The following is a 14,205-nucleotide window of genomic DNA, read 5'->3' on the forward strand; positions in this document are numbered from 1 at the left end:
TCCCTTCTAGATACTGTTCCCGTGTCCCATTCCATTTAAAGCCTTGCTTTTACAAGCTGCTTGGCAAACCTTACATTTTAAAGATACCATAGTTTTGGGTATGCTGTTAGGGTTACCTACGTGCATTTGCAGTTTCCTGGAATGTCCTGGGTTCAGACCTAAGGGTCTGATTTTTTAATGGAAGAATTTCAGTTGGAAGTTATTTGCGCTGCACAAGCCTCAAAATACTCAATAGTCTTATAAGTAGCTGATTTATAAGGTAGCTCCTGTGAGGAGGCATTTCCTTAGCGGTGTGATGAATGGTCCCTATTCCTTGCTGCTCCTACAGGGCCCCACAGCAGAGTCTCAGATGCCTTGCCTATCATCAGAGCTCTGCTCTGTCAGCTCTCATGTTGAATACTTTTACAGGTAGGGTCAATTTTCTGTTTACAGTGATTTCAACTCACCCTTAAGCCCTCTGTTCTATCCACAATCTTGCTGAGTTCCCTTCTTCCCCTCCTCCTCTCACCACAAAAACTTAACAGTAGAGGCTTGGGATAGTCAGAATATAGTGCTAAATTTCCCATTTAGAGATAATTTGAGGTTAGTAGTAGTCTCTGTCTAGTTATGCTAAAAGCATGAGTTAGGTATGATTTCACTTGCTCTTCTTTACATAGTTACCTGGAGAATGAATGGGAATATTTCCATTTACACAGGCACCATTATCTTACCGCAACCTGAAAGAAGTAAACTCTCAGGTTTTGTCTTTAAATATCTTAGTTTCACTTCCATCCCTCAAAGGTATTATTGCTGAGCTTACAATTCTGGCTTAGCCAGTTAAGTTTCTTTGAACCCTTTGAAGCTACCCCACTATCTTTTGGCTTCCATTATCTATGATAAGAAGTCAGCTATTTGTTGAGTGCTTGTTACCATTCAAGTAAGTTTTGTCTTCCGTATTCAAGACTATTTCCTCATGTCTTTAATTTCCATCAATTTCACTATGATGCATCTGGATACACAGGTTTCTTTTTATGTTGTTTGGAATTTACTGACCTCCTTGAATCTCTAACTTGATGCCCATCTTGGAAAATTCTCAGAGATTCTCCTCAAATACTTTTGCCCTATCCTCTCTTCTCTTTTGAGGACTCCAAACAGATAGGACTTTCCCACTGAACCCAGAAGGTCTCTGACCCTTTTTTCACCTATTTTCTATCCTTTTCCACTCCTTGCTTCAGATTAGATTATTTCTTCTACCTATACTTCTTGCTTCAAAGTATGTCAAATATAAGGCTCTGCCTCTCAGCTGCTGCTGCTTAAGTGGTCAAACGCTGCAAGGCAAAGTAGTCCCAAATGCTGGTTTCATCTCTCTCAATTTCTAGATTTTGGTCCTTTAATAACTGACTATATTGGTAGCACTTTGTTTTTAGTAAGATGTTTTCTCCTATTTTGTTTCAATTTTTTACTTTTCTTCAGCATAAAAGCTAAATTACCTGGTCTTCCATAACCAGGACCAGAGGCTTCAATGTGGTCATTTTTAATAGATTCAATAAGCATTGATCTTCCTTTCTCCCAGGATATACAAGGATGTCCAAATTTGTAACTGGGCATCAGACACGACACATTTAAAGACAATATTCATTTGCTCATGTATAACAAGGCCACAAGGACTGTCCGAGCAAAGACTACTTCACTTTTGGAAACAAAGACAATAATGCTTTCTCAGGAAATTGGTCAGGTACCTGCCATAATATGATTGGCACTCATTTTAAATAAAGGATGTATTAGTCATCAGAATAAAAAAAAGAGCATCTAATAATTCTATACAGTGAATAGCATGTCTTTATTCTATTTACAGTACATTTGTTATAAATATAATACACTTTTGAAAAGCTTATTTTTAACTTGAGATTTATATTTTAAACAGATCAACTCAATTGTTAAAGTTACATAATAAAGAATGATAATTTAAATGACAAAAATCTTATACTGTGAATAGTGCACACTATGCTGAAGTGAAGAAAAAAAGTCAAACTCCTTTCAAAACTATATTCAAAGCATTGGAAAAATTTTTTTCTTTTTACAAAGTTATGTATAAGCCATAAGAACCACCAGATACTGACATATGATGATTCTATAACCAAAGTTCAAAACTGATTTTAGAGAACTGTGTGAAGCAAGATACGAAAATTTTTATTTAATACTCTATTAAACTTCACAGTAAAGCTGGAATTTGACTAATGGCTTAACCGGAGTATTGCCAACAAGGCCTCTCCTTCAAAATCATCTCCTAATATTCGTATACCATTGGTAAGTTGTAACAGCAGACTCAGACACTGGTTTTTAAGATGGGGCTTAATAAGGTGCATGGGTATGTTGAAATTCTGTATTATGAGCATGTATATTATTACCAGGTTTAAAGAAATACAAAAAAAGAATATAAGTGTTCTCAGTCCGACGTGCTTTTGAATCATCAACAAACTGACAAGTATTTTGCAGTGATTTGATACCAATCTCCAGAACAAGTTAGGTATTTCAAATACCGCTGTAAAACCCAGTCAGTAAAATAAAACTAATTCTTGTGGATTGCAGTACAACTTTACAGTTGTCACACATTGTTAATGATGATGAGGGCAGGCATGGAGTTCTGCTGGCTTGTTTCAAACACTGTAACTTGGTCCGATAACTTGGCAAATACCCTGAAAGTTCCAAGGTTATAAACACCTGTATGGACAAAGCATGCTTTCAGCTGCAAACTGTGAATCTCCTCACTTTTGAGTTGAAGTTTATATTGTGTTTGCCCAAGCCATGTAAATGATCCGTGGATTTCCAATGATTCTGGACTAGGGAAGGAGGAAAAGGGTAAATTGGAGGGGGTTTTTCTTTAAAATGTTTCCCCAAAGTCCCAATAACACATCCCTTTCATCTAGCAATTTTATTTTTAGAAATCATTTTATGAAGCTAACTGCTTATTAATGGTAACAATAATGGCAATGCTATTACTATTGCTATAATAGCTAACATTTATTAACAGTTACTATGTTCTTGGTATAAGGCTAGGAGTAAATTATTTAACCCTCAAAACCAGCAGCTGGTAAATGATGGAACCTGATTTCAAACCTGAGCTTTTAACTACTGCTTGGTTATCCATACATACAAATAAATGTTTATACAAGAATGCTTGTAATATTAAAACTGTTTATAATACTGAAAAATGGAAAGCAACCCAGTATCTACAATAAGGCATTAGTTACTTAATTTATAATACACAGAATGTGTTTGGATTTCAGGGAGTTGCTTCAGATTCTCTTTGGGGTGTTACACAATAACCAGTATACATTTCACATTACTTTTCTAAAAACCCAAAAATTTCTGAATTCCAAAAACCATCTGGCTCTTAGACTATCAGATATGGGAGAATGGACCTGCATTTTAAAAAATTAAATATTATTCATAATCAAGAAAATAAAGACTAAAAAATTAACCCTTCTATCACAAACTTGCTGGTTTTCAAATTTTGAATTCTCTCTCACAAAGTTTTATAAGAACTTTCGGCTATGGCCAAATCGGTTTGTTGCTTTTGGAAATGCTTTCCATTTTGTCACTATTATAATATTACTCCATATCTCTTCTCCAACACATCTGTAATACCAAATACCACCACCACCACCACCACCAAAAAAAAAAAAAAAAATCAGGCCTGAATAAATTTTCTCTGTTAGCAATTATTTGCATAATTTCCAAATATTCAATTCTTCCCAAATCAATCTTAAACTATAAATAATCTTGTACTAAATAAATCTTTACCTTGTTGTTTTATGCCGAAGATCAACTATTACATCGACATCAGCCTTAGAACAATTGGAAAGTAAAAGGGTGACTGGTACTACACAAAGACTATGGAAGAAAAATAAACAAGCAAAAAAATTAGCCATGTGTTTTTAAAAACCCCCAAGAAGCAACCTTCAGGAAAGTAATACTTAACATTACCCAATAGTGCACAAGTCCCCTGAAAACAGATTCAAAGAAAGAAAAAAAAATTGAGTTCCAAAATCAATGAAGACAACGTGTGTAAATAAAAAGCAAAACATTAATACAATGCTGAATAAATATCAGAGTACATACATCCACAAAACCATTCTAGTTCAATTTATTATAGCTGATCTTAAAAATCTAAAATATTTCTTGGTGGTTATATCCCAAAATGAAAAACAAAAGTAAATAATCTCAACTACAAAAGGTCAATGGAGAAAAAAAAATAAATCATGAAAATGCCAACAACTAACCCTCTTCTCTCTTCAAAATTATTTTAAGAACTTAGCCCAGAATGATACTTGATTTTCTATCCAATTTGCCTAAAAGTCATCACATTTTGGAGAATGTGAGAATTGTTTCTAAGTTATAAGAAAAGTCCCTTTCGAATAGACACATCTGAGCAGGTAAAGTAGTTTCTCGTATCACTTAATATTAAACAAATTACCAAAGCATAAGAGAAAGATCATGCACTGTCAGAAGAGGGCATATGAACAAACTGGTGTAGATTTCCAAACAAGAACATAATAAACGAACATAACCTGTGAATAAATGAAGCTGGGTTACCTACTATTATTTACAGTTTATCTTATAAACACAAAGGACAAAGAGCAAAAAATAAAAAATAGTAACCTTATAAGCACTCACAAAAATAACTAAAATTCTGCTCCCATGTTTCATGCTCTCAAAAATTTAAATAACAGCTTTCCCTAAACAAAACCTTAGATAATTCAAAAACATATCCTTAGGTTATTCTGGTGCTATGCTCGTACCTCCCCCACAAACTTCACACAAGGAGAAAAAGACAGCAAGGCTACTGAGTACATTTCCGGTCTGAAGGCACCTCATTAAAAAATTATGTAATTTGGAACTCAAAGCATAACCTCAGGAACTTTTACTCTTTTATTCCCATTTGATCTTCAAATATCAGGTTCTCCATGCCTTACCTAAATGCTTCTAGTGAAAGAAGAAACGTGAACATGTGGATGTTTCCTAGCTCCAAACCAAACATTATCTTCGTTCCTCCTCTTCCTCCATTCATAGCGTTAGTGAACAGCACCCCTATTCACCCCAGCAGGCCTTAGGCAAGATACTAAGTGCTCTGCATTGCGACTGGGGGCTACTGCCTTGCTAGCCCCCATCCCCATTCCTTATTTTCTGTTATTCTTCATTAATTCCTGTCCATTTTCTCTCCCACACATCTCCAGAACCTGGTTACTTCACTCCATCTTCATTTTCCTCACAAATTCGAGCCACCATGCCTCTTGGTTTATTGTAACAGACTGTGAATTAGTCCCCTGACACAATTCATTCTTCACACCATGTAGTTCTCATATCTGACTTGTTTCTCACACTTGAGCATGCTCCAGAATCACCTGTAGGGCTTGCTAAAAACACTTCTGGGCCCTGCTCCTAGAGTTTCTGATTCACTAGGTCTAGAGTGTGGCCCTAGATCTGCATTTCTAACAAGTTCCCATATGATAATGATGACGTTGGTTTGCGACCACATTTTGAAAACCACTGCGTTATACAACAGCCTTTCTAAAATCTCAGGAGCCACAAACAGTGGCTAGGGATGAAACTGCTGACAACTATTCCCCCATCACTAAAATCTGGCATTATTAAGGGCATGAGGTCTAGAGTCAGGCTGCTAATGGTCAAGTATCAGCTCAACTCTACCTCAGTTTTCTCAACTGTAAACTGGGAATAGCTGTGCCTACCTTTTAGGTTGTGGTGCTTAGGTAAGATCAAATATGTTAAGTGCTGAGGATAAGGCTTAGCACATTCCAAACCTCCATAAACATTATCTAATATAACTTTGTATTCTGAAAATCTGTGGCAGCTAAACCCAGTATGCTTCATATCTTAGTTATCTCTGGTCACCTATTCTATTTCAAAGTCTCATCTTCCACTGCTCTGTGGGCCACTGCCATGTCGAAACCTCCTACTGGCCCATTCCACGCCACTCCATTTCTACATTACATTACGAACACTTCTCTAGATCCTCAATCTCTTCATGTATGTCTGTTTCTTTAACTGAAACTTGGTGGAGTATGCAGCTTCTTCAATAGCCTTCTCAATAACAGATGATGTTTTCCTTCTTTTACATTTCGGGTCAGAATATATCATTAATGTAGTTCTCAATGCTACTTCTTGATTTCTTCTTCCTCTCTTTTCCATAAAAACAACTCCATCATTGTCATGAAGTACTCCAAGGTTTTCATTATTTCTTTTTTTAGTCCCATACCGACAAACTAAAGCCAGTGACAGGAACTCAGTACAGGCAAGGATCCTTTGAAGGGGGGGGAGGGGGTGTAAGTATTTTGAAATAGCTGAGGTAATGATGAGGGAAACACTCATGTATTATGTCTGTCAAGCAAAGGCATACCACCGAGAGGGGAAACATCGCTGTAGGCTTCTCTTGCCCATCAGCCATTGGCTTCATTTATTTAAAGCTTCAGCATGAGTTTGCTTTCTTCCTTGCAATCCCAAATCTTGTCATCCTTTTGTACAATTTCATTTGTCTAGGTGGACAGTTTATTTAACTCTTTCTTAAGTCCTTGACCTGTCACCTCCATAACCATAAGTAGGATTCCAAATTCGGCCATTTAACTGCCATGACCATGCTGTGCACCTTTTGTCACCTAGAAGAGCTTCCTTCTAAGTAACAGTCACTCACTCTCTGACCACTACCTCTCCTCTCTCTAGCTCTCTCACTAAATTACACATCTGTTCTTTAGTTTCTCAAAAATGCCAGTCACTCAGTGATTCTCTATCTTGGTCACCATGGTAACTGTAGTTATTGTTTAGCCATTACTTACTCCCCTCATCTTCCCACTGTGGGACTGTGGATCATCCTTGTTGATTGTGAAGGTGAGGCTATCTGGCTGATGGATTATTAATCGCTTTGATGCAAACAGAAGCCTTAAATGTGCTATGCGATATAGCTTACTTTTTGTACCACAGAGATATGCCATTTGAATATATCCCAGGTAGTTGCTGTCCATTTGGACAGAGCCCCAAATATGTGTGGTTGCAGACATGAACCCAACCCACCCACAGCCTGAAGTAAAGCTTCAGCCAAATCGTAACTGTGAGCGGGGAATAGATGCTTTGCAAGCGACTGAATTTTGGACTGGTTTGTTATGAAGCATTACTGTAGCAACCATGAATGGTACAGACACATTCTGGTGTCACCTGAGGGCATTTTTAAAAATACAAATGCCTGGGTCCTACTCCCAGACACTCTGATTCAAATGGCCTGAGCATCAGGATTTTCAAAAATTACCCAGATGATTCTACTGTGCAGCCAATTTTGTGGGTAGGGGGTGGGGGTGTGGGGGGCAAATGGGACTGATAAATTTTAACCTTATTGAACCCGTCTTGTTTTCACATACTTGATGCAATTTTGATTCTGTGATACTTAATGTTAACCTACTGCTCTACTTTAGTTTGATCAAACTTGTCCTGCTTCAATACTTCCTGCACTGCCTAGAATCTATGACACTTTTAAACCCTAACAGAATCACGTGGAGAATGCTTAAATATTCTAGCCTCTAAAGTGCAGCCAAGGATTTAACCACTAAATCCTAAGATATTCATGAAGTGAAGAACAAAGTAAACAAGGGGTTAAAATGAAACATCTTGAAATCAAAACTCATGCAACTATATGAAATAAAGACAGGTTCAATAGGGATAAAACATAATCTCCCTCCCCTCAACGCTGGCTGCACGCTAGAATCACCTGGAGACCTTCAGGAACTCTGGATGTCCAGCCCGCACCCCAGGCCAACCAAACTGGAATCTCTGGGAGGAGGCCTAAAGCGCAACTCCCCAGGTGACCAGTGTGCATCTGTTAGTCAAAGGCACACAGAATGAGGACTGAGCAGCATTACGATCTAGAAAAAAATTTAAAACCAAAAGTATTTCTAAAACAACTTAAATAGCTAACATTTTAAAAAATCCAAAAGGAATTAAGTGTTGATGAAAATATAGAGCAGAGGGAATTCCCACATACTACTAGTGGGCTATACAAATTGGTAAAAACTACTTTGGGAAAATTCCTAGATAAATAAGCACACATGCACCAGGAGATAGATACAAGAATGTTCACAGTAGTAGAATTAAAAATAGTTCAAATATGAAAACAAAAAGTCCCTCAGCAGCAGAGTAGATAAACTAATCCTGGTATGTTCAAGCATATTCATATGGCAATGAGAATTCTACAGCTTCAAGCAATGATTGATAATTACTAACATACTATTACATGAAAGAGGCTGGGCAGAAAAACTCACAAAAATCAAAATATCAGATGTATACTTAGTTGTAAAAATTATAAGGGCAAGCAAAGATATGACTACCAATTTGGACGTGGAGTAGGAGGGGAATTCTGAGATGCTGGCAATATTCTGTTTCCTGAATAGAGATGATTATGTGGCGGTTAGTTTTGTGGGGGGAAGAAATCACTGCAGCCATCCATTTTTGTTTTTGAGCAGTTTTCACAATGAAAGTGTTTAAAAATGGGTCGCACAATCAAGTTACTTTTCAAGTATTTCTGAAGTTAGGTCTCTGTCAAGGTTTCAATTTGCCCAGCACTCTCTCCTTGTGCCCTTAGCCAGCTTCTTATTCCCCTCAGAAGTTATCCTCAAATTTCACTTTTTAAAAATTCTCTACCCTGTATTCTCTTATCTCCTAATTACTTTGAGTAGTTAACCTTGCGCCTATGGACACTCCAAAACGTGTCAAGTAGTTCAAGTTTCTCCCTTTTTTCTGTCTCAACAGTGAGGAGGACACTCCTTCAGCCCAAAGCTGACCCCATCATTCTCTGGTGTGTGTACCTTACCATCTACGAAAGATTCTACTGCTCTCCTTGTAACCCATCATTTCCTCAAGACCATGCACACATCCATATATTAACTAGTAAGAAAACAACAATATTGAATGGATACTTCCTGATCACTGCTAACAGACCAGCTTCTTGGAAGGGTGGTCTACACCAAGGATCTTTACTTACTTAACTTCCTCTTCTCTCCTCAACCTACTATATCATGCTTCCACCCCTACTACCTGTCTAATAACATTCTTCTCAAAAATCATCGGCGACCTCTTTATTGTCAGATCCAACGAACAACTTTTTGGTCCATTTACTATTTGACATTTCTGCAGCATTATCAATCGCTAAGCACTTCTCTCTCCTTGAACTGTTTCTACTTAACCTTTGAGATACCACTTTCTCCCTCACTGGTCTCTTTTTTTCCCTAATTATTTGACTGCTACTTCTCAACCAGTCTTCTTCATGGACCCCTTCTTTTTCCTATGTCCTCTCTCAGATGCCATTGTTCCACAGGTCACTGTTCTCTTTTTGTTCTATCCCACCCATCCCCACGCTTACCCAGAGGGACCTCCAAAATTCATACCTTCAATTATCCCTTATAGGCTGGTCTTACCAGACGTCTCTCCACATTTTCTTATACCTGTAAACCAGCAACTGTTTCAAGTGTCATCTGATTTAGAAATTTTTTATTTTCAGAATCTTAAGTTTATGTAATTAAGCTATTTACCAAAATTATAAATATATCATTCCTCAGGAAGTTTACCACTTAATAAACCTTAAGTAAAGAATGCTGACAAAATTTGAACTGTTTGATGTGTCTTTGTGTAATCTTGTCTTACGTATACTTTCTGGGTCTAAAACAAACAAAATGATAGAATAATTTCTCCTTGTTTTTCATTTAATGATAAACCTGCTCAACAGAAGGAAGAGCTTGGCAACTGAGGTGGCTGAGGCAATATCCATCTTTAATCACAGCAGCAGCATATAATAATTGTAGTGAAGGATAAATTACTTAAGATCAATATCTATACACGGTATTATTCTAAATTTCTTCTTCAATATTTGGGTTAATGCCATTGTCTAAATAAATAAGAGAGAGAGACAGAGAGAGAGAGAGAGAGAGAGAGAGAGTGTGTCTACTGTATAAAAATTTTTAACAAAAAACCCTTCAAACCTTTTTTGATGAAATGGATGATTAAATGATTCTGGATAATGAAGACTTGTTTTAATGAGATTAGAAAGCTGCTCTACTGATGGTCTAGAAGAAACTGTAGTGTTTTCTGGCCTGAAAAATTTTAATAGTTCCATTTCTGGCGGCTCCTGAGAAAAGAATAGAAAAAAAAAATATGATAATTAAAAACACTGTCTTGTTATAACAAAATATAATGTATACTTTAATAAAACAAGTTAAAAATCAGTAAAGCATGAACAATATTATTTCTGCTGTTATTTAAACAAACAGTTGGAATCATTTGCAATACAATCTAGGATAAAGAAATTATGATCTGGCCCTGGCTGAGTGGCTCAGTCCTTTGGAGCATCACCCCATGCACCAAGAAGATTGTGGGTTCAGTTCCTGGTCAGGGCACACACTTAGGTGGTAAGTTCAAACCCCGGTCAGGGCACATACAGAGGTGGGGAGTGGGCAACCAACGTCTTTCTCTGTCTCTCTCCTTTCCTCTCTCTCTAAAATCAATAAACATAGTTGGGTAAGGATTAAAATAAAATAGGAACAAGGATCTGGAATTACTTATTCATTCCCTATGTGCAGGAGTTAGACATGAATTCCAGCAACTTCATGTATTAGCTCTATGATCTAATATAAGTTATTTAATACATTAAGACAATTTCCTCATATGTAAAAAGGGGTTCTTAATAATTTCAAAAGCTGCTGTGGTTCTCATCTAGTAAAACTACTAGTACTTAGTCTATAGCTATTCAACTATATTGCATCTGTTTTAATAGTTGAAATAAAATTGCCTTAAAATTTTACTTTGAAAATATATTGCTGTGTCATATATTACAGTGCTTCAACTATTAACTAAAGAATAATATGCATGTAAAAGTATTAACACTGATGGTGTTAGGCACATTGTATACATTTCAATAAATATGATTATCATCTAAATGAAAATATAGAATGATATTCCATTTCTAGTATTTTTTCCCTTGGTTACTTCTTCTCCATTTTCATTCACCATCCATGAACATTTTGATTTTTAACTTCCTGCTAGCCAAGTTGAACTCTGATCTATACCAGGGATTGGCAAACTGCAGCTCATGGGTCAAATCCAGCTTCCTCCTGTTTTTGTGAAGAACTTTTTGTTGAAACATAGCCAACAGCCTATCTATGTTTGCTTTTGTTGCTTTTGGTCCCCAACAACAGAGAAGAGTAATTATGATAAAGACCTTTATTATCAGGCTTTTTTTCAGAAAAAGTCTGCAGGTCCCTGATCTATACAGTAGCAAAATCAAGAACTAAATTTGCTTTTTCCATATAAGTCAGAAAAAAGTGACTAGAGTTCTGACTGGAAGAAAGCAGGAGCATACTTCTGGGGTGCTGATTATATTTTATTTCTTAAGTTGGGTCCTAGCTATATTGGAGTGTTCTTCAATTTGTAAAATTCAGTGAGCCATATTCATTATTGTCTGTTTATGTTACACTTTACTAAAAGTTCAAAACATGTATTATTGTTTAATGTATTCTAATCATCAAAGAAAACAATCTATTGTTTGATACTCTAAAATTATACTGAAGAAATTCCCATATAATACCTATCAGGAGAACAACACGTGAACAACAGCCATAAAGAGAGACTAAAAACCAGAAGCTAATTTACTGACAGGACATTCTCAGTTTATCTCTCTTAACAGCTTAAGAGAGGCAAGGAGTATATTTACAATCAATGCTAAAGAATTTGTACCAGTAGTTTCATAATACGGATTTGATTCTACCTTATGACAGTTCAGCCACAAGAGAGGAGGCTGTGAAAGTATTATAATCCTTGTTTTCTAAGTGTGTAGTAAGCTAAAATTCATCAAGTTATGCAAGTAATTTACACTAGATCATCAATCTGAAAATCTTTGAGCTTCAAATCTATTATTCATAGCATAATGAAACCATCGTATCACCTAAACTCAAGTTATATAAAGAAACTATAAAACACTTCAAAGGTGAAATGCAAAGAAATAAAAAGGATATATTATATGTAGTATATAAAATGGGAATATAACAAGGTTAAATTTTATAGAAATCACTTTGTTTCATTTTCTAAGTGGCAATCTTACCATTGTTTGAGATGTTCCAAATTATCAAAAGTTTATGGCATCTACACCTAAAACTCAGGATTTTTGAATTAATCAAAAGGGGAGAAATTATTTTCTTAAAATTAGGAATAGATTTGGGGTTAAATTCGATATATTCATTAAACCTAATGGAAAATTACCATTAATAATTATCAAAATAAAAAATGATTCAAATTATAGAACCACCAATGGGAGCTAAAACTGGTGGATCCATGCTTGATGAGAAATCAGACATTTACAGTCTTAAATTATCTCTCTACAAATTACTTATTATTACAAAAGGAAAAATAGTAACTTTACTGTGGAGAAACACAGTAAACACTATTTTAATCAACTGATCCATCACTGATAATGGGATAAACTAATATCATGTGCTTTCTAAGGTAATACACTGACCAGGCTGTAACATCACTTATGTAGTATTTCTGCCATAAAATTCATAACTTTAATATAATCATGAGGAAGCACAAAAGAAAAAATACAAAGAGGTATTATTGTGCATTAAAATAACTGGCCCATGTTCTTAAAAGAATTTTTAAAGTCAAAAGCGACAAAGACACAAGAAATTATTCCAGATTTTAAAAGAGGCCGAAGAGACAAGACAACTAGATACAATGCCCGATCATGAACTGGACCCTGGATAGGAAAAAACAAACAGCTATAAAAACATTGAGAACTTTGATGACATTTGAATATGGGCTGTGTATTAAAGAGTATTGCATCAATATTAAACTTCCTGATTTTAATCATGGTCTTTGTGCTTTTGTGTAAGAAATTATCTTTGTTCTTAGGAATACTGGAGGAACAGGCTGCCTGCATTTTCCTAGGAAGTACATAATCAAGAAAAAGAATTAGTATGTATGTATATACATACAAATGACAAAGCAAATGAGGTAAAATGCTAACCATTTGAGAACTTGGGTGAAAGGTATAGAGTCCCTTCTACTATTCTTGCATCTTTTCTGTAAGTTAGAAAATTATTTCAAAATAAAAGTAGTCAAAAGTAATGGGAAGAAAACCTTGAAAATAAATATCTATTCCTTATAAATATAATGTAAGGTAAGTATTTGAATTACTGAACCAAATGTGCTTAAATTTTGTTCACAGCAGTATGAGAACTTTTTGGTAAGAGTAAACAGTATTTGAAGAGAAATGAGAAAGCATATTAAACACTATCGCCAGCTGCTGCACAACTCCGTCCTTAATTTTAGGGTAGGCCCCCTGGAATTCTGCAACAGTCTGGGCCTGTTAGAGCAAATAATATAGAGAACACTGTTCTCTCAAGCAAGTCAATTCTTTATATAATATGAATTCTAGATTCAATAGGAGTGTAGCTTAGGAAACCTCAAGATCACAAATGCATCTCAATACCCTTATAAGTGCTAATGAATTTTAAAAGCAATTTATGTTCATTTTTTATTTTAATCAGTCTTATGCCACCAACCCCCAACTCAGGTCCCAATATAAAAGGTCATACAAACCAGATCTCATCAAAAATACAAAACGAAACAAACAAAACCCCCCACAGGTTTACAGGAAACCCCAAAGCAAACTGTTTATTACCTGTTTCTGAGGATATGAAAAGGCTTCTTTTCCAATAGTGTGAAGAATAACATGATGCTGACCTTCCAAAATAAGCTGCTTACTGTCTTCCACTACGTAAGCCTACAAATCACAAAAATATTATCCTGCTTAGCAGTGGCCTCAAAAGCAACCAACAGGCTCTTTACCAGCCACAGTGGAGTTGTGTGAAGGTGGAAGCTGAAGGTTGGGAGCATTCAACATTTGGCTCCACCAGTAACCCACCATTATAGCCAAGGAAGGCACTGCTGCTGGAGATGTAATGGACATTAATACTGCTTTTATAAGAGGTGCTAAACACCCCCCTCATCCACAATGGCTTAGCATGTGAATTTGTGAAGCTGCCAAAGCAATAGGCAAGTGCCAAGACCATCTTCGCGTGCTTGCATCCAACTGCGATGAGCCTGCGTATGTTATGTTGGCAGAAGCCCTTCATACTGAACACCAAGTCAACCCAATTATGGCTGATGACAAGG

The 14,205-nt window shown here is 36.1% G+C and overlaps 1 protein-coding gene across 1 annotated transcript in view; it reads right to left on the bottom strand.

Moving 5' to 3' along the window:
- Positions 1-1,795: 1,795 nt before the first annotated feature.
- The window catches only part of TRAPPC8 (trafficking protein particle complex subunit 8), an 85,939-nt gene continuing 73,529 nt past the window's right edge, over positions 1,796-14,205 (bottom strand). The window contains exons 26-29 of the mRNA XM_054583503.1: positions 13,712-13,813; positions 10,017-10,162; positions 3,784-3,873; positions 1,796-2,819 (exon numbers count right to left, since the gene is read on the bottom strand). Coding sequence (XP_054439478.1) covers positions 2,585-2,819; positions 3,784-3,873; positions 10,017-10,162; positions 13,712-13,813 — 573 coding nt within the window. The 3' untranslated portion in view covers positions 1,796-2,584. The remainder of the gene's footprint in view (positions 2,820-3,783; positions 3,874-10,016; positions 10,163-13,711; positions 13,814-14,205) is intronic.

The sequence above is a fragment of the Pteronotus mesoamericanus genome, unplaced genomic scaffold, assembly GCF_021234165.1.
Source record: "Pteronotus mesoamericanus isolate MK-2021 breed Mesoamerican mustached bat unplaced genomic scaffold, CSHL_Meso_final contig_74, whole genome shotgun sequence".
NCBI classification, from domain to species: Eukaryota; Metazoa; Chordata; class Mammalia; order Chiroptera; family Mormoopidae; genus Pteronotus; species Pteronotus mesoamericanus.